At 41.0% G+C, this 18473-nt stretch overlaps 1 protein-coding gene across 1 annotated transcript in view; it reads left to right on the top strand.

Annotated features, from left to right (window-relative positions):
• The window catches only part of DENND5B (DENN domain containing 5B), a 105818-nt gene that overhangs the window by 39533 nt on the left and 47812 nt on the right, over positions 1 to 18473 (top strand). The window contains exons 2-3 of the mRNA XM_066549614.1: positions 9317 to 9426; positions 14537 to 15203. Of these exons, the coding sequence (XP_066405711.1) occupies positions 9317 to 9426; positions 14537 to 15203 (777 nt within the window). The remainder of the gene's footprint in view (positions 1 to 9316; positions 9427 to 14536; positions 15204 to 18473) is intronic.

The following is an 18473-nucleotide window of genomic DNA, read 5'->3' as shown; positions in this document are numbered from 1 at the left end:
TTTCCCCACCAAAGCTAACAACAACTGCATCATCCAGCATGGTGTGTAAATGCCTCAGTCCTTTGGTGACAGCTTTGCCCACTTTCAAACATTTGCAGCAATATGCTGATCTCCAGTTACTGTGGTACAGCTGGGTTGAAGCAGCTGAGAGCAGTCTGCAAACTGAGATGGTTTTCAGGTAGCTCTTTAGTGGAAGTATCAGCTTTTAAACATGAATGTGGCTGTGTGGGCAGCATATCATTGTCTCTCTGCAACTCCATTCCTGCTTGCCACCCTTCTCCATCCGGAAGCTCTGGTAATTTCAAGCCTTGCCTGAGGGTTCTTGTGACTTTTTGGTGTGCAGAAGGTTTTTTGTCTTCTAAAAGGATTCATTTGTTGAAAACTGGTGGAAGACTGGCTCTTGGAGACTGTCATAAGGCCAATTCCTTATTGGCAGCAACTTTTACAGCAGTTGCTCAAAACTCCCTAAACAAAGTTTGTGCTACACAAGGGAGTGCTTCTACTTTATGCCAATGAAAGAGCTTTGTTGGCTGCAAGTAGCAAAGCTCTTTATTTGCCTGACCCTTTTCTCACCAAGACCACATATTAAGTAAGTTTTGATGAAGCTAGCAGCTGCAGCCTTTGGCAGGTGACAGCTGCCTTCTTGTAACCCTGTGCTTGTAAAGGGTGTGCAAAAGAAGTAACTCACTGCAGTGGGCAGCCACTTCTGGGCCCAACCTTTCTAAATCTTCCTTTTGCCCCACTAAGGAACCCATCTGTGTAAACCTCACAGGTGTGGGGCAGCTCTTCAAAGGGCTGCAAACAGGCTGTCCCTTCTCAGGGTGTTTTAAGTGTCAATGTTGGGCTGTGGAATGTGATGTTGGAAGAAGAAGAATCTTCCTCAGAAACTGGGGATTATAGCTTCCTTCTGGTGCCAACAGCATGTGGGCAGTGCTGAGTAAAAACCAACCAGGGGTCCCTTGCATCCTTAGTGGGGCTCAGCACATCAAGGGATGTTCCTCTTGGCAGCATCAGCAAGGAAGGGCTTCCTTTAATCTGGGGAAATCCCAGGGTGAGGTTGCTGAGTCCAGGGAACTGAGCTCTCAAGCTTGTGTGAGGTGGGTGAAAAGAAGGCTTAACCCCTGGGTTTAGCTGGGTATTCAAGCTGCAGTGTGGACATCTTCATGCTCTGTTGATGTCAAAGTTATTTAGTGCTGAAAATGGTCCAGGTCAAATTAAACTTCTTTCTTTTCTTGTATTGATTTGCAAGCTGAGCTTAATTGAGGTGGCAGGAGACATTCTATAAATGCATTTTTGGTGAAATTGCTTCTGACTTCAAGTAACAAAACACTGAAACTTGCCATCCTGATGAGTGGAGACTAATATGGGTGCATGATGTATGTACATTGCAGAGTGGCTTAAAAAAACCCTAATTTAACAGCCCAGTTTAAAAGGTAACTGAATGGACTGGAATTTTATAAAAGTAAAATTGTTTGTCCCTTGTCTTAAAAAAACCCCAAAGCAAAATTTTCTGAAAAACTCCTCTTTCTTTCTTGCATTTTTGCACACAAACCTAAGCAGTAGTAGTATAGGGATTTTCAGGATGACAGGTTCTACTTGTTTGTGGGGTTTGGTGGGTTTTTTTCCTTACCTTTTCTCTGGAAATTCCAACTGTAACAAAGCACATCTTGAGACAAGACTGGTCCTACCTCTGTAGTGCACCTCTACAGTGGAGTAGAGAACAAAACCTATTTTAAGATTCGAGTCAGAAATTACATTGGCGAGACTATTTTCAAAACCAGCCTGAGAATGCTACATCATATTCTAACACAGAAATTAGGTGCATTTGAACTTGAACCTGTCCCTGTAAGTGAGTAGAAAGCACAGGTATGAAAGATGTGCTGTGCAAAAGGCCTGACTGGGCACCTGGTCCTGTGTCCTGTCTGTGAAGGGAGGTGAACACATGGAACAAGGAGTGGGAAACTGGCATTGCAGTGGGTAGGAAGCTGTTCAAACTTCACAGGAATATGATGGCATCTAAAATACCTTCATTCTCTTCATGGTTCAGCCCAAGACTGCAGTATTCAGGTGCTGTTGCTCCAAAGCCAGGGATCCCCTTGCTGGACAGGCTTTAGCAGCCTGCTGTGTTTAAGGACCTGAGCCAGTGTCTTACTCCTGCTTGAACATTTGTCACTCTGCCATCATTAATGTTCTTTTGGGAACTGAGAGCTGCATTTCAAACTCTTCAGTTTCATATAGTTATATACCTTGCTCCTGTCCTATGTAACTAAACAAAGACTTAGAAAGCAGTTTAAGAATTATGATGTATACAACTTCAATTTAAATGAACTTTTAATTGTTGCTTGGATTGTTTTCTCTATTAGTAGAAATACTCATTCATTCTGTATCAAGTGTTCAAAAGATACAGCAGGTTTGAATATAAACATGTAACAGAAAATATGCCACTGGTATGTGAACAGGATAAGCCAAGGATCTCTGGGCATGTTTTCCCTAGATTGGGAGCCCATACTTGTAAAGGGCAGTATGAAAAGTATAGTGAATTCCACACCTTGATTTCTAGAGAAAATAAAGGCCCAAAGTATAAATAATTCCCTGTACTTTTAAGTACAGGTCTGGTTTTATGCCTGCTCCACTGTTGCCCGCTGATGCCTTCAGCCTTTGCAGTCAGACTCCAAGGTAATTGTGTAGGAGCACCATGCCTTGGGCACCTGTTTATTAAACTCCACCTGCTCCACTGCAAAAAATCACCCAAACTGACCTAATTTGATTTTTTTTTTTGGATTTGACAAGATTATAATGTAATTTTGGTGTAAAAGGGATGGGGTAATTCATACTTACTCACTAATGTAGTGACATGTCTGTGATCTCTTGGCAGCTGGGCCTTGGGACTATTTTAAGACTGACAGTGTTGATGCTGTATAGTGTTATTCAGTAGGCAGATAGTTCAGTATTTTAATCAAGGACAGAAGGAAGAGATTATGACCAAGTAAATTTCTCATTTTAAGAGCCTTTTCTTCTTCATTTAGTCATACAATTACATGTTTATGTGAACAAATATCCCTTTTAATAGAATTTTTTAAATACTGCACCTTTTCCAAGTACAATTACATTGTGTTTGTGTAAAGAATTAGGTGGTACAACACAGGAGAGTGTCCATAGCTCTGTGTTTTTATCATTGCTGGCAATTTGACTTCCTGTGCAGGAGTTTTTACATCACTTCTGTGGCTGCTTAGCCATATGATTGATGATAATAAATGGTCAGAGTACTGAAATGGGCATCAAACCAGAGCCTGTCCTAGAGCATCTGATTATACATTGTTTCACAGGTTGCTCCTTTTCACTCTTCCTATTGCAAAGGTGCTGGCCACCTCTGTGGAAGCTCAGTGCCAAATTCCCTTTGAATTAAAATCTTTAGGGGAGAGCTGAAAGGACAGCCTGGCAGAGAGACTTGTAAAGGTAGTGTGGATATGGGCCATTTAGCAAGGGGCATCTCTCTAGTTTTGACAATTTCATTTCATTTAATACTTATGCAACTTTTTAGTTCGAACAGCTCAAAATTAGAATGAAATTACTTAAGGCATATGGGGTGGAGAAGCATCAACCTGCAGGTTTGAGTGTGGGCTATCTTCAGGTGCCTTCTAAAGAAAATTATCCTAAAATACATATTCACATCTGAAAATCTCTGTTGAAAGAACTCCTGTGCCCTCTGCTGAGGGTTGCCTTCCCAAAAAATCTGGCCTTGGCAGAACTATCTCTGTCCTCTGCACTGGTGTCTGGATTGACACTCAAGTAGGAGGTTGTAGCAGAACTACTCTGAATTTATGCCTAGACAGTGAATCACCAGAGAGGTCACTGCTATTGCAGCTTTAACATAGGTGCCAGCTCTGTAAAAAGATTGAACTTGAGGGGGATTGTGTGATGCCTTTGTGTAGTGTGTGGATGTGACTTTTTTTTGACACAGAAATGCCAAAGCATCTGTGGAGACATTTTTGTTTGTCTGCAGGAGATGAGCAAACCAGTTAGAAAAAGCCTCAGACATGCTAGCAGGAAGCTCTTCCTTTAGAAGTGGTAGCTGTTGCTGGAACACATTTAAATTGTTCATCCAAGTCCAAAATATAGCTTATTTCTTCAAATCTTAGTCTAAAAACACCCTATTATGAGACAGAAATGATGAATAGAGCTATTAGGTAACTTCAGTAAGTCCTGAAAATGCAGTAGAGGATTGAAGGTGTAACAACATAGCTAACAGTATTATCCTATATAAAACTTTTTGGGTTTAGCTCAACACTAGCTGAAGGACTGATGTGTTTTTTCCCCTGAGTTTCTCAGGCTCTAGAAGGGTTCAATATGTGAACAAAGATGTCTTTCATAATAGGGAAGCTGTAAAGCAGTGTGTTGTTTGAAGTACTGAGAATTTAATCTTGTTACTAATTTTGACAAGTATTTCTGCCATGTCTGTCATTGCATTCAACACCTCTACAGTAATCCAGTCCTGGAAGGTTTTATTTATCGTGTGGATTTACCCTTTGCCAGTAGTTGGGGGAAGTGAGATTGTGAGGGGGAATATTTAATGTCTGATTCATGTTTTTTCCCTTCTCCAGTACATTGTATATATTTTCGTTTTGCTCATATTTGCTTTTATTATTTCTGTTTGTTATGTTGTGTAGTCTTGTACCAATATCTGCAAGCAGATCTCCATGGCAAGAGCTCAGACACTGCAGACAAAACCTCAGGTAAAGAGGGGTTAAGGATAAAACAGTGATCAGGACCTATCTATTTCTTTATTTTCAGTCTTCTAACTCCTCTTGAATCAAATTGAAAATCACAGAGCCAAATCAAAACCAAACCTCTTGGACTTCTAATTATTTTGCCTAATTTAAATCAACATTTGGAAATTTTTGTTCTATTTCTTGAAGCTCTCTTGGCAGATGTGGTTCTCCAGCAAAATCCCCCAGTGATGTCAGTATATTGCCACTATATTGGTGGAGAGGAGACTGTGCTAGATCTCTGTGCATAATAGACTGAACAATATCTTGCATGAGGCCATTTTACAGGATACTTACCCAGAAATCTAACAAGGCTTAGTTATGTGGATTTGTGAATATGGGGGACTGGAAGGTTCAGCTCTACCAAATCCTGCTACAGAGACACAAAGTTTCCTGACACTTCAGGGAAGTTTATTTTGCAGTATAGATTTAAATAGCAATACTGGTGAGGTTCACATAGACACATACCCCCCAAAAATTTCCAAATAACTTAGATGTATTGATAGGGTACACATCCCCCTATGGTTTCCTGCTTAAATATGATCCATTTAATTCTTTTACTTATTGGCATACAAAAGGAAGATGAGGCACTGCCCTCCTCTGTGGTGCTGTTCGCAGCGGTCCCAGGACGAGGGAAAAGAATCTTGACTCCATGTTTCAGAAGGCTGATTTATTATTTTATGATATATATTATATTAAAAGAAAATTATATATTAAAACTATACTAAAGAAATAGAAGATTTCATCAGGAGGCTAGCAAAGGAAAGGATTGGAAAAGAATGATAAAATCTTGTGACTGAGCAGAGTCTGAGACAGCTGGACTGTGATTGGCCATTAATTAGAAACAACCACATGAGACCAATCACAGATCCACCTGTTGCATTCCACAGCAGCAGATAATTGTTTTTCTTTTCCTCTGAGGCTTCTCAGGACAAAAAAAATACTAATGAAAGGATTTTTCAGAAAATATATCCATGACACTCCTCCTCAGCCCCCCAAAATCCACTACTGTCTTACAGACAACTCAGATTTTAAAGCTTTGGAATGAAAACTGTTTTGTCTGCCTTGTCCCAGTCCTCCCTTTCTTATCATCTCTATCCTCTGCTATGAGAATGTGAGGTCAGAAATAAGAGCTTTGAGTTAGAATGTCCTTGAACTCTGATCAACCTCTCCCTGCCACCTTGGCATCCTGGGGAGGCATGGAAGAAAAGCAGCAGAGCAGTTCTGCACTGCTTAAACGAACCAGTTCCTGAGCCTGACAATTAACAGCTTGCTTGCTCCCCAGCCAAGCACTGTTATTCCTGTGCCCACATTGTTTTCTCACTCACACATTGTGTATTATTTGCTTCTCGTGCAGGGTCATCCTGTTATTAAATAAGCTTAACAAAATTCCATCTGCAGGGAGAGGCCATAGCTGGGTGTGCTGAGCACTTTTAATTAGAGGTGGCTATCACAGAGGTGGTCACCATGAGCACTGTGCATAGCTGTGCTCCCAGTGTGTTCCTCTAAAGGAATAAAAGATATTTTTGTTTCTGTAGTCACAGGCATTCCTGTCTGTGTTCCAGAGCTTGGAAGGAGTGACAGATAGCTGGCATTCCCTGTACCAGAGGGTGGAAGATGCCTCTGCCTATTTGGTACAAAGCTTTGTGTGCCTCTGTCACTGTGACAATAATTGAAACAGATCTGTTTAAACCTGAAGATCACTAAATTTTTATGTAGGATCACTCTTATGAAAGTCATGGTGATTAACAGCTTCATGACTGTAGCTGCATTTCCCTAGTAATTGTATCTTTCATCCAAAACACAGATCAGGCTTGTTTTCTAATTTTGAGCAATCTTTTTGTTTTGAAATCAAATTAGCACAGTTTTTTCTTGATCTAGCATCCATCGCTTCACTATTTGCTTGTAATTTGAAACTAAATGTCCTTTTAAAAACCAGCTCCTTAAAGGAAGGCACAAGTTGTTTGAGAGTACCATTAGCCAGGATGTAGTATCCAAATGAAATGGAAGCTGAATCTGACACATTTTACACAATTTTTAAAAGTACTTGATTTTTAAAAAAAATATCCTGAAAGCAAAAGGATTGAATTCAAACCCAATTTTTTAATTTGCCTCTGAGAGTTGTGCTGTTTGCATGGGCAGCACACATCAGATACCATGTTCCTGTCCATATAGTAGTGTTATCTGGCCATTGGTATTTTAGCAAATGGATTCAATTTGCATTTAATACTTGGTTCAGTTTAAATGTGCCTTGCTAATCCTGTTTGGAAAGTTAGCAAAGAAGCACTTAGAAGCATGTGGGAGGTTTAATGAAAATACACTGTTCATCTAGAGTAACAGCTCAGTGAATTCTCTGTGCCACGTGTGACTCAGCAGTTCAGAGCTACCAAGGCTAAGAGCTGAGAGGATCAGGAACCTTTCAGTCCAGATCCCTTCCCTCATCTTTGCCAAGAAGATTCTGCTCCCTGTGATTCTCTTCCAGCTGCCTGTCAGTGTGGAGCTGGCTGTCGTGGTCCGTGCTTTTCATCTGGTTTTGCTGAGAGTTGGGGTGTTTCCTGCTAGTTTGGGCAAATGATGGCATTTCACCCTCACACACAGGCTGCTCCTGTCACATCCTTGTATTGTTTTTTTTTCTAATTTATGTATCTCCTCTAAAAGCTTGCTCTCCGTGTCTTTCTGTGAGGCAGCTTTGTATGGAGGGTGCAATGTCATGTCCTCTCAAGCTAATGACAAGTTGATTTTACTCCAGTGTGGTGTCTTGGCTCTTTGCTTTTCCCTCATGATCACTGATTGAGAGAACAGCATTTCCTCTATGTGTGTTTTACCTAAAGTTTCTATTTTTCTTAAACTACTGGAATGGTAAAATGCAAACACTGCAGAGACTCTACGAGGGTAAGTTGTTTGTGCCATTTATTTTCCTGGATAAAATGAATCCATGTTGTCAGCCTACAGGGACATTGTAACTGCTGGTTTTGGGCAGATGGATTTCTTAAAGCAATGCTTATACTTGATAACCAAAACTTTTTCTAATTTTTTTTTTGTCATGAGAAAGGAAACCATTAAAGAAATTTAAACTTCAGCAGTCACTTACTGCTAGCAGTAGAGAACTTCATTAAGTCATCCAGATATTCTCTTCTACCTTTTAGTAGAAGCAACCAAATAAATTTAGTATCAAATACCTGCCTTTCTGCCAAGTCACAGTAAACTCTGTCAGATGTGAAATGATTGAAGAGCTAATTGGGAAAAACCTCGTGCATATTTGTTTGATTGTGCAAGCATGTTAATTACTGTTTGATTCTAAGAACTAAAAGTGTTGCTGAGTATGTCTAAGTACATACCTGGAGAGAAAATTTTTGCTGGCTTTGCTTGGTAGGATCTTTATTTTGTGAAATTTTGGGAGTTGGTGGATGACACTGTGTCTTTAATGGCTCTGCAAAGAACTTTTGGACCAAAATAAGAGGTTTTTCTACTGCCGTGTCCTGAAATAGAGAAATGGTCTCTGGTTTTGGTGTATTTGGTCTGAGCTTGTAACTGAGCTTGAGGAGATTATCAAATCCTACCATTAGACCTGGCACTGCCTTTTTGCTACTAAAACATATCCCCAAATGCTAAATCCACATGTTTTTGAACACTTCCAAGGGTGATGATTCCACTACTATGATGCTGCAGTGTGTCTAGATCCTGTGTTCAAAATAAGTGTTGTATAAAAATAACAATATCTTTAAAATCTTAGAGATTACTTGGGAAGGAAAAGATTTAAAACCCTTTCTCAGAATGCACTTGCCTATTAATGCTGTTGGAAGAGCTGGTTTTGTGTGATAGTGTAATAGATGGTCACTTAATTAATAAATTTTAAGAACTCCTTGGTTTGATTACTGTTTTGCATGCTATAGACAATCCAGTGGGGAGAGCTCCATTAACAACATCACTGTAAAATACAGCATTTGTATGCTGATAACTGGATGCATTTCTGCTTGAAGTCTAATTTCAGTCTTCCTCTTTGCACTTGCTGGATTCTTTGTGTGGAGAAAGTATGTCCTTGAAATTTGATGTAGAAAAAATAAATGTTTAATTTTCACATGATGTAAAAAATATCCTCTATAATGAATGCTTGAATAATTTATAATAGCCAAGAGGTGCTCATATTTTTATTGACCTTAAAGACAGCTTCTGACAAACTTGAGGGAAAGTGCTCTTTCACTGACTAAGTAAAGCTGTCTCTAGATACTCAAGCTGTTGGAGAAGGTCAAGAATCCAGTTGATTGCAAGGTGTTTATCTGTAAAATTTCGGCAGTGATTTTTCTCTTGACAATTTATTTCCATTCTGTAAATAGTAAACTGGAAGCTGTGTTGCAACTGCAGTAAGATTTTGTGGGAAAGAGGGTAAGGTCAGACTGAATTGGGAATATTTTCTATTTCTCTTTTAAAAGTAGTACCTCTGAGAGTCAAAATGTCCATCAGATTTGATTAAAAAAAAAAAAGAAAACCCAAGTCAGCTCTCTCTGAAGCCTTGGTGCTGTTTCAAGTCATTATTTCTTCATTTGTTGCAGGAGAGAATTTCGACCAGAGTCCCCTAAGAAGAACCTTCAAGTCCAAAGTTTTGGCCCATTATCCTCAGAACATTGAGTGGAACCCCTTTGACCAGGATGCTGTCAACATGGTAGGTAGAGAAAAACTCTCTTCTCAAATTGTTACCGACAGTGTCGGCTCTCGAGAGGTTCCTGGGTTGTTTCCAGCCAGCCCTTGTGATGCTCTTGTGTTCTTGTGGCTGTGGTGCTTCTGCTGGGACTAAGAGCACTCACTGGGCGTGCTGCAGGGAAAGCTGTAGAGGAAGAGGTGTTGTGAAAACACAGAATACTTTCAGGCACAACAAAAGCAAAGTGCTGCATTCCCTCATTAGTTCTGAGTGTGCTGCGTGATAGAAGAAGTCCAAGCAGCATCCCAGGGACTGGCTGAGAAGGGGTGGGGTCACCTAGGGATACCTATCCCCAGGTAGGAAGGGGGCAAACCAAGGAATTTTTAAGATCCTGATATCCATGTGAGGTTTTGGATTCTGCACCTTGATTCTGCAGACAAGGCAAAGAGCAATCTTTGTGCAGAAGCTGGAACTTAGCTAAAGCACAGCTTTTGCTGGGTCATCACTTTTGATGGCACCTCTGCACCTGTACATCTCTTGTACATCTCTTTCCTCTCAGTTGTATTTGATGTGAACATCTGTGTGGCTGAGTCCCATGGACTGGGAAAGGAGGGGAAAACCAGTTCCTGGAGTGGGGGCAGTGACAGCTGAAATACTGATGATCCACTGGGAATTTTTCTGAAGCCCTGGTAATTAAAGGATGGTTCCAAAATCACCAAGGCGCTTGTTAAGAGCATAACCTGACAAAGACAACGGATCACTGGTATTTGAGCTTCCCAGTACAGAAAATGCCATATGTTTCTTAACTTAAAAGTAATCAATTGTTGTGACAGTAACACTGAACACTCTTATAGCTGTTTTCAAAAATGTGAGTTGTGTCTAAGTCAACATTGGAAAATTAGGGAGGCCCTTCCCCCAGTCTAGGTTAGATGAGCTTTGCATTTGAGGAAGGCAGGACAGCACATGACCTGCTTCAAAACAGAGCTGACCTCATTGTGTGGTGCAAGAGAGAAGTCAGGAGAGTCTCCTGGCCCTCACCCAGCAGATGGAGAGGTGGGGAATACATAAAACCCACATTAAGTTGGCTTTTGCAAATGCAAAAAATGCATTTGGAGCTTCCCTGCAGTCATGAAGATGTAGAAATCTGGAGTTCATGCCAATTTCCACTGAATTTTATTTTTAGCATTCTGACAGATATTCAACAGGAAAGCACAGAAGCTGGGAGCAGCAGAGACACAGAGAGCTGATACTGTGGCACTGCACTTGCACAGAAGGGCAGAGATGAGCCTGGCCACTCCCTCTGCCCGCTGACAGCTGGGGATTTCTGTCTTCTGCTTCCAAATGTGCACTGCTGGAGTTGGGGTGGTATTTGGGCTGGTCTCCACATCCCTGTGCTGATAGAGAAGGCATGAAGGCTCAGAGCAATGCTTCCTCAGCAGTTAAGATGGTAATAGCTCAACTGCCAAGGTTATTTATGCCTTTTAGTCCTGCCTTTGCGTTGGGGGAGTTCCAGTATGAAGTAATGAGGGGTGTGCAGCAGGAATAAAGCAGCTGGAATTGCTGTGTTATTTGTCTCTCACGTTACAGTGGAGAATGTCTAATATTCATGAAGTGTGATCACAGTATTGGACAAAAATGGAATGCTAAAACCAGCAAGAGACCTATTAGAATAATTGAACTGAACACATCTTTCATTTGCAATGTGTCTTGGAGAAAAAGAAAGCATTTACTAACAGCAGCAGTATTTAATGATCTTTTAAATTATCTTTTGGAAAACTTCTTTATTGTTTTGATCTGAAACATAATTTTAAGTAATATCCACCTCCATGGAATCTCTTGAGGCAATTATTGGCCTTTCTGATCTTGCCTTGCTGTATTAGTTCTGCCTATGTGTTTGCTTTATGTGAGCTTCCAGAAACAATTTTCCTCAGAGAAGAAAATGCATGAATCCTTGAAGGGTAACTTGTGAGAACTTTGGCTTTGCTGGATGCCTAAGGAATTTCAATTGCCTTCTGGAACCATCCTGTTGTTTTAAAAATAGCCCCCTGAAGTTCCAAGCAATCAAGCTGCAAAGGAGTCATGTTTTCTCTCTGTTTCAAAGTGTATGTCAAAGTACAGAGTTCTCTTTAATAGGAAATTGTGTCTCTCCCCCTGCTGTTTTTTGTGATTTTCCCTGCCTAACCTCACACACCATCTTCTGTGGCCATTCTGCAAGTAAGTGTTGTACCAAACTAATGTTCTCAGTAAAGAGATACTGAAATATTTAGAATATAAGGTTCCTATTTTAATCCTCTGATTCACCAAGGTATATAAAATTTTGCCTGTATTTCTGAAACTCGAGGAAGCGTTATCTGTTTAATGTCTCATGTACTGAAATAAAAGAGCTAGAGGTTCCCTGGTGGAATTTGAAGGAGCAGGCTTTAACACAAACAAAAGCAAAGCATCTTTCTCTCCACCCCCTCTCCCACAGTGCAGTTTGGGTATGGAGCTTGCTGCCACAGCATGTTGTGAACATGAGAAAGATGTAGAGGCTTAAAAAGGGAAATGAAAGATCTAGTGGAGAAGGGGTGAACCAGTGCTGGTGGGGAGTGGTCCAGAGGGGACCTTTGGGTCAGAAATACCTGCAAATGATGATGGCTGGGAGAAGGAGGGAGGGATTATGGGGTGTGTGTGTGTCCTGCCTCTGTGCTTGGGGAAGAGGTATCTCCTGCTCAGGACTTCCAGAGACACGTTATGGATTAGCTGATACTTCTTTATCTATCCTGGTGCATCTTCCTTTTGTTTTTACAAACGATCTTAGTTATAAGCCTTATTGCAAATCTGGTGTAATTACATGGTTTTCTGCTGATGGATACCTTTAAATACAAATAGAAAAGTAAAACCAAAATGCTGTCTTTCAATCAGTAATCTTGGGTGGTTTTCAGTGTTTATATAAAGATTCAATGCAGGTGACTGACTGTGTTCTCAGCATTAGTGAGCCAGATTCATACCAGCAGGCTAAAATTTCACCCCCCCTTAGCACATCCCAAGCTTCTCCCAGCACTCTCCTGTGGCATGTGTGACACAGATGAGATGGGAAGTGATTGATGTCCAAGGCACTGAGATGAAAGTTTTCATGCGTTAACCACAAATTCAAAGCTTTCTGTATTGCTGGAAAATGATTACAGGCTCTTCCTTTTGATCTTAGCTTCTTAAGTGACTCCTGGTCATTCCTCCTGTCTCGGTTCTTCCCATCTTTTTTTTTTTTTTTTCCCCCCTCTGCTTTTTCCTGTGTCCTCTTATAGGTGTGACAACAGCAGGAGTCTCTGGGGCAAGGTTTGCAGCCAGGGTCTTAAAAGGTCAATATTCTGCATGTGTCAAGTTGTGGCTGAAACTTAATAGATGGGCATCCCTTTGTGCATGCTTACCCAGTATATAAAGGACAAGGGAATAACAATTAAGGCTTGGAGGAAATTTATTTAAACAGCCTTCTGAAACAGTCTCAGATGATCTGAATTTCCCTGATGCCTATCTGTGCCTGATTGTAATAGTATATCTAATTTGCTTGTCCAGGTATTTTTCTGTAAAGTGAAGAAAATTTAATCTCTGATAGCATTGAGATTTAAGCCTATGATTTCAGCCTGGTTGGCTTTGATAAGGCTTACAGCCATCATTGAAATCCCACATTCTAGAATTAAATTTTTATTAAAGAAGCCTGCCAAAAAATGAGGTTAAGAGAGATATTTACTGTGGAGAATGAATTTAAATAAAGTGTGAAACAAGAATTTTTACTACTTCTTTATTGGAGAAGCCTTAACCATGGCACTGCTGTTAATGCCTCAATAAAAAAGCTCTTGAATAAAAATGTGGCTGCTCTTCAGAAATAGTTCAAGCTGCAATTTCATGGTTTGTGTCAGCAAAGCCATCAATTGAATTAAATTCTTCTGCCAACTCCAGGCTACTTATTTCCCTACACATTACCTTTTTGAGCAATACATAAGAGCTGTCCTAGATAATTTAGGGGCCTTGATAGCCTGTTGTGGAGTCTGGACCACTTGCCTAATTCCCAGCTTTACCAGGCTCTTGAATGGTCTCTGCAAGGTACACTGCTGAAGTTCAGGGTAGGATGTGCCTGAAAATACCTAGTTATTTCTTCTGATCTCTTCCAGCACCAGAGGAGTTTATTCCTGCTCAAGGTGAGACATTAGGGGATGCACTCAGTTGTGCCTAGGTTCACATACTGTGGTAAAGTTGGCTTTTACTGTTGCCTTTTTTGAAAAGGAACACTTTGAAGATTCTCCTTCTCTTCTTTCTTTTTATTTCTTCAGATGGTACAAATAAAGCTATAGTCCTTTGTTTATAAATATACTTATTTAACTAGAACATGAGCAGTTTTCTGCTGATGCACAATTCAAACGAGTTTTGCTGGATGTTTGTTATTTTGTATTAGATGGTTGATAACATTCCCAAAGAATGTCTGGAAAAATGCCTTAATTTATCACTAGGGCCATGCTTCAGAGAAACACTCAGTGTAACAGAATCACTGCAAGGGATTTTGCTGAGTGGTAAATCAAAAATGAGGTTTTCATGGATTTTGGGTGTTTCCCTCCCTGTCCTCCTTTTATCCAGTCTAAGCTATTTGGTAGCACTTAGAGAAGAAAGTAAAGGTAATAGCTGCCAGTCAGCTGGGGTTTGGTTTGTTTGTTGTTTTCTTCCCCAGAAAATTAGGGAAGATCAAAGAATTCCAAGAAGTCTATGTAATTTAAATCCAGTGGTATAAGGGGCTTCCTTCACTCTCGGATTTTTAGAGTACTGTGGGCATATATATGCAAATGAGAGCAGAGCTGGATGTTTTTATATGATGCTTAAATAAATGGCACAAAGACAATTTAGTAGCGAAAACAGTTTCAGCAAGTAATGAAAATGAGTCGTAATGACTTAATGGATGGGTTATTTTGGAGGGTGCTTTCCTTTCTTCAGTCATGTCTCCCTCTTAAGTAGCATCAGTGGTTTTGTTCTTGGATACTTTTTTTTTTTTTAAAGCTAAATGGCTTGTTGTGATGCAGGGGATGAATTGAATGTGCCTGTACAGCAAAACCAGCAAAATAAAATTGTGTCTTAGGTAACTCTGTCAATTTCTTTTCTCCCCTCTTAGCTGTGTATGCCCAAGGGGCTGTCCTTCAGGACGCAGGCGGATAACAGGGACCCGCAACTGCACTCGTTCATCATCACCAGGGAGGACGGCTCCCGCACGTACGGCTTTGTGCTCACCTTCTACGAGGAGGTCACGAGCAAGCAGATCTGCACAGCCATGCAGACACTGTACCAGATGCACAATGCAGAGCAGTACAGCAGTGTCTGCGCCTCCTCCTCCTGCAGCATGGACTCCCTGGCCAGCAGCATCGACGAGGGCGACGCCACCTCCCTCGCCAAGCTCCAGCGCTACAACTCCTACGACATCAGCAGGGACACGCTCTACGTCTCCAAGTGCATCTGCCTCATCACCCCTCTGCCCTTCATGCAAGCCTGCAAGAAGTTCCTGATCCAGCTCTACAAGGCAGTGACCTCCCAGCAGCCTCCACCTCTGCCCCTGGAGAGCTACATCCACAACATCCTCTACGAGGTGCCCCTGCCGCCCCCGGGCAGGTCGCTCAAGTTTTATGGGGTTTATGAGCCCATCATCTGCCAGAGACCTGGGCCCAACGAGCTGCCCCTCTCTGACTACCCTCTGAGGGAGGTCTTCGAGCTGCTGGGCCTGGAGAACCTGGTCCAGGTCTTCACCTGTGTTCTTCTGGAGATGCAGATCCTTCTGTACTCACAAGGTGGGCACTCATCCAGCAATGTCTTTTTCCAGCAGGCAGTTCCTGGGCAGCTGCAGCCACAGGAGCTTGTAGAATTTCATGTTAAATGGAGCTAAGGTTGATTTTTGAAATGTGAGAATGCATTGAAAAAATGAGAGAAATGAGTGTATCCTAATGGAAGCACTAAATAATTGTTTCCTCCAGGCAGTCTAGGTGCTGCTTGTTTAATTATGCATTGTATTTATCACTTGTGGCAGCTAGCAATAGAATACATTTGATTATTATCCTCACGCTGCCCTTGATCATGCAAGACAGCATGAAATTAATCCTATCTTCTTTGGAAATACCAGCAGAAAATAATAGATCTTGCAGAAGACACTCTTGCTGCTACTTTGTTTTTCAAATTTCAGCAGCATATTGAAGTCTAGGGTAATTTCCTGCCTCCCATACGTTGGATATGTTCTTGTTAAAACACTGAGTGTTTTAGCACTCAGAGGCTAAATATTTAATGGGTTTTGAAACTGAGTGGAACTACTGGTCGTTCCTTTTTTAGTCCTGCTTGAGGTATTTGGGAATGTTGCCGACAAAAATGCTAAGATTGAATTGGCCAAGCATTGGCAGAAGTTTGCTTGCACAGAGCCTGTCCATGTTCCATGTTGAAGTGTGCCAGCAAGCTTTGGAAAATGTGGTTTTGAAAACCTTTTCTCTTATGGTTATGTCTTTCTGTAATAGTGCAACGCTCTGCTGCAGGTTTGGGGAATCCTGACTTAGCACTGGGCATGCTTTGGGATTTTACACTCCTATTACTGTTTCCTCCAAGATTTTGGTTCCTGTGAGTGTGGTCCTGGTGGTGTCGGGATGCCCAACATGTCAAGGTCAAGTTTTCCTGCGGAAGCCTGTTTGTGTAATTTGGATTCCCAAATGGCATCTCTGATTCTGACCCTAAATTAGGAAAATGTGCATCAGAGCAAAATTTTTGGGGGTAGGGGGAGTGGTTTCATCAGAGGAGAATGAAAAACCTGGAGCCAGGATGCCTTTTAGTGAAAAGAGGGAAAGATGCTGAATATCTAGGCTTTGTCAAGAGAAGTGGTTTGAGCGGCAGACAGCTTGAAATGGAGCAGGGAGAGAGGATGGGAAATGGTCTAAAATGGGTATGGATAATGAACCTTCAGACTCCAGAAGGGATTGCTTGGGTTTGTCATACAAAAGAAAAGGTCAGGAAGTGTGTAATGGTAATGCTAATAACTAAATGACTGAGAATGGGGAGGAATGTTCAGGGAGGTGGGAAAAGGGTAGTTCTTCTGCAAATGACTGAATTCAAAGGGTTGGTGGTACTTTGCAGAGCTCTTCTCTACATGGACTCCAGGGGTTTGCTTTCAAGAACTGAAAATGAAAGGTTTTATCTTCTCTCAGTTTGAAGTGTGAGCAGAAATCCTGCTGTTAGTTTTGATTAGGCTGCTTTTCCCCTCCCTCCTGCTTCTCTGTGTGTGTGTGCAGTTATCCCCTTTCTTCCTCAGTTTGAATCATGCTGCCTTTGCCACTTTGCACTGGGGTTTGATATTAAACAGCAGCACCACTGAAATGCCTCTCACCCATCCCTGCTCATCAGTACCACCCTGGTCCCAGCTTACAGACTCACTGACAACTGAGAATGGTGTTTTTATTTTTTCTTTCTCACTGAAAGATAGCAGCATTAGGAAAAATGTGCTTGTCAGGTTACATTTTAGTAATATTTTGTGCATGTGGAGAGCAGCCTCCATATGCATTACTTTTGTAATAGTCATTTGAGACAGATACAAAGTATCTACTAAATAATTTTGACTCAGCCTTCATGTCCACCAGATGTTAGATAAATGTTGTTCTTCCAATTACTGCTTATGATTTAAAAGTTTATTACTTGTTTTTGGTTTCATTGTGTGGCATTTTTTTAAAAGAAAAGTGAGATAGTGAGAAGTAATCCTTTCCACCCTTCAAATTTCAGAATTTTTTCTTCCCCCTCTCTTCCTTTCTATTTGTGAATCTAGGGATGTCCTTGACATGACTTTTACTTGCCTATCGAACACAGACACAATTTGATGGTGCATGGGGGAAAGTATATAGCTGTGTTAGGGAAATTCTGTGATTATGTAAATAGCAGCATAATGCTGGTTCCCAGAGGTGAGGAATGTGGAGTGGAGGGCAAGTGCAAAGCCTGAGTTTTGGCATAACCTGATAGCTGAGTGCTTGCCTAATTGTGCACTGAGGCTTCTTTTAAATGTCAGTCTTTCAATTCCTGAAAAAGAAAACAGCAGCTATTTTCCAATTTGAAATACAACCAGCCTAGAATGTCCCGAAATCTGCTCTCTTCAGCTTTGAGATTGTGGTATTTTCGGGGTCCCCCGTGTCAGGAAGGAAATGATGAATCTGACTTCATGTTCTTTGAAGGCTAATTTATTATTTTATTAAAGAATTCTATACTAAAACTATACTAAAGAATAGAGAAAGGATACATATAGAATGCTTAACAAGATTCTAATGAAAAACTTGTGACCCTCGCCAGAGTCCTGACACAGCTGGATGTGATTGGTCATTAAGTAAAAACAATTCACATGAAATGAATAAAACAATGACCAGTTGGTAAACAATGTCCAAACCACATTCCAAAGCAGCAAAACACAGCAGAAGCAATCAGATAATTATTTTTTTCATTTTTCTCTGAGGCTTCTCAGCTTCCCCGGAGAAGAAATCTTGGTGAAGGGGTTTTTCAGAAAATGTGATGGTGACATGAGATCCATCGGGGAGAAAAACTTTCTTAGCTCCCTAGTTCTTTCAAGGCAAAAGATGAAAATGCTTTGGCTGACATATCTCTTGTCCCAAAATAAGAAATGAGAGAGGCATTTTGCAAGTTCCCCCTTCTTTGCTTTTCTGCTTTAAAGAGGGTGGACTCATTGGACTGCGTTTCCGGAGGCCTGGCCTGGCCTCCCTGCAACCTTCTCAAACTCAACAAGAGATTAGTAGAAGATCCTCTGGTTGCAATTTCAAGCAAGACAGCATTATTTACACAAAGTCACAATTCACTGACATAATCATGTAATACTCAAGAAATCAGAGCTGGAGCAAAACCTACTTCAGTTCACGAAACTATTTCAGTGAGAGCTGCTGTTAACACATATGGGAAATATAAGCCGACTTTTTTGTGGTTCTCCTAGACCTGTTGGAAGGAAGCTTTTCATTTAAGCTTGTCAAAAATTTAGTTCTTCTGTAGAATAAAGGCTTCTTTTGGAAAGTGGAGTGAAAATATAAATTGTTGCA

The sequence above is a fragment of the Molothrus aeneus genome, chromosome 5, assembly GCF_037042795.1.
Source record: "Molothrus aeneus isolate 106 chromosome 5, BPBGC_Maene_1.0, whole genome shotgun sequence".
Taxonomy (NCBI): Eukaryota; Metazoa; Chordata; class Aves; order Passeriformes; family Icteridae; genus Molothrus; species Molothrus aeneus.
The sequence above is the reverse complement of the archived record's forward strand: the minus strand, read 5'-3'. Positions and strand labels throughout refer to the sequence as shown.